The sequence below is a fragment of the Aplysia californica genome, unplaced genomic scaffold (genome assembly GCF_000002075.1).
Source record: "Aplysia californica isolate F4 #8 unplaced genomic scaffold, AplCal3.0 scaffold00283, whole genome shotgun sequence".
NCBI classification, from domain to species: domain Eukaryota; kingdom Metazoa; phylum Mollusca; class Gastropoda; order Aplysiida; family Aplysiidae; genus Aplysia; species Aplysia californica.
The window spans coordinates 583740-586239 of record NW_004797553.1 but is presented as its reverse complement, the minus strand read 5'-3'; the positions used below and the strand labels follow the sequence as shown (position 1 = coordinate 586239).

At 39.9% G+C, this 2500-nt stretch overlaps 1 protein-coding gene across 1 annotated transcript in view; it reads left to right on the top strand.

Annotated features, from left to right (window-relative positions):
* LOC101864533 (26S proteasome non-ATPase regulatory subunit 14) overlaps positions 1-2468 on the top strand; it is an 18347-nt gene extending 15879 nt beyond the window's left edge. The window contains exon 10 of the mRNA XM_005101438.3: positions 2301-2468. Coding sequence (XP_005101495.1) covers positions 2301-2462 — 162 coding nt within the window. The 3' untranslated portion in view covers positions 2463-2468. The remainder of the gene's footprint in view (positions 1-2300) is intronic.
* The last annotated feature ends 32 nt before the right edge of the window (positions 2469-2500 follow it).

Below are 2500 nucleotides of genomic sequence, written 5' to 3'. Positions count from 1 at the left end.
CTCCAATAAAAGCGAAGCCCTTTGAATTTATTTTTCCCATTGAAAAACCGAGATCAGATTTTCATAAAATCCTATTATTTTAAAGAATTCTATTTCTGTCACTCGTACGCAACTGATCGTAAATTAGGCGGAAATACACTAGTTTATTTGCCGTATTGCGTGACTTATCGTAAAAGATGTGAAATTCTAGTGGCTCATTATGTCGGCTGTAGGTTTTTCTGCACTGTTTTGATAATCTAAATCAGTTGAATTATTGTACATATTCAGACCATTCCGATTGAACCGGTGTACTTTTTTATTTTTAATGCAGTTGCAAGCGCCATAAAACGTCTACTAAAACAAACAGGGTGTCCAGCAAAGTCGTAAAGTCGTAAAAAAGTCGTAAATTCGGCGCTCTGGTCGCAAAGGTCGTAAATGGTAGTAAATGCGCCTTGAAGGTAGTAAACATTTGGTAAACGGTCGTAAATTAATCTGCGTAGGGAGTGATGAAGCCAAAACAGGCTTCATTGAACCCTAGCCGTGGTACATGACTCCGTTTTAGCCGGTCGCTATTGTGATATAATATTCGTTCTCCTTTTCCCCGTCCGAGAGTACGTTTCACGCAAAAAGCCAGTTATGGCGGCAGGCGAAAGTGTGCGTGACACCGAGGCTCGATCGGGAAAATCAAGATCTACTTTCGCTTTCAGAAATAAGCCGGTGATAGACTGATAACTAACGCAACATTTGTGACATGCAGGTTGTGCAGTATAGATATAGATATATATAATATATAATATAATATATATATTGATCTGTCTAAACGCTGTGCCGCCACGCAAATAAACTGTAATTAGTTCTCGGACTCGTCTCTGTGCTGTCATTGTCACATGGGGGGGGGGGGAGAAAGTACAAGCGTCGTCTGATTTTTCGATTGTCGGGCTCGCCATCGTGACCGGTCAATGAACCTGTGCGCGCGTGAGCACCGGCGTTTGTTGTTGGGTCGCCAAAGTTCATTCAAAGTCTGAGCGTTGCGAAGTATAGGCCTAGGACTACGGAATGGGATAGGGGATTATTGATTTCTTTAAAAGATGCACTCGGGGGAGGGGGTGGGGGTGCTACAGGCAACACCAGAGGACAAAAACTTTGTATGGGTGATAGTAAGTTATAACAATATTGTAGCTTTCTGTTCAAGGCTGGCAAATTTTCATTGTCTCTGCATCTCTCCCCCCCCCCCCCCCCCCCCCTCAGTTCTTACAACTATCTCACTTCATGGGTCTACTGGGGCCATTCAAGTTATTGAGTTTGAGCAATAATTTGTGCCTTTCATGTTCATAATATTATGAGTCATGACACCCACATTGGTTCTTCACAGTCGAAATTCTTGTTCAAGGCCCTTCCGAACGCTCAAAGCAGGATTCTTTTTTTAATATAATATAATAATGAGAGGAAAATTTATAACTCACTGAAATACTTAGGCTAGTCAAACAGGACCCCAGTTCAACATTGACATATGTTGTGTGTGTGTGTGTGTGTGTGTGTGTGTGTGTGTGTGTGTGTGTGTGTTATGTAACACGCCCCTGGAAAATGGATGACTTTGTTGCATGTTATTTTCGTTCCATATGATATATTATGTAGGCCTAATGATAATATATGTTAATGATGGTGCAAATGAACTCCCTTTTTCGGACTGGTGTGGGATTTGCTGGGTAGTATTTTTTTTTTCCAGGTAGTAAATTTTTTCAGCAAATATTGCTGGACACCCTGAACAAAACAAACAAAAAAACAATTATTTTTTTTGTCGGAGTGTAGATTTAACTCTAGCTGCTTGATTTTTTTTGTGGAAAAAAACAAGACTTACAAAGTATTGTCATCTCTTTATGTTTTGTTTTTTAGATGTGATAAATGAACAAGAATTTTTTTTTCAAATACTGCCTTATGTTTGACCTTTTTTACAGCGTTCTTTTTTTTTTTTTAAATTAAAAGAGGGTTGTGACTTGACATGACATTTTAACACCGATGATGACTTTGACGTACTGCAAAACACTACAATAAAGAAATTGTAATTGGCCATTCTTGTGGAAAATGTCTCAATGTCTTTTTTTTTCGCTTTTGTGTGGTTGGTTGGCAAGAGTGGTTTGTTTCTTTTTTTCCAATGAAACATCTATCCTCCTTATCTCCCCTTCTTCTTTTTTGTGTTTGTTACTCTCTTGTAACACCTCTAATCTTCTGGCGCTCATATGACCTTATGCAGTTGCGAGCACCGTAAAACCTCTTCTAAAAATACTAAACTTTGCTTTTGGTTTTTTTTCCAACTGCTACAGGCACTTGAAGAGGAGGAGACTATGACTCCGGAGCAGCTGGCGATCAAGCACGTGGGCAAACAGGACCCCAAACGCCACCTGGAGGAGGAAGTGAATGTGGTCATGACCAAGAACATTGTGCAGTGCCTGGGGGCCATGCTGCATACTGTCGTCTTTAAATAAAACAGATTTTCTTTTGGGTTTTTTTCTTTTTTTTGGGG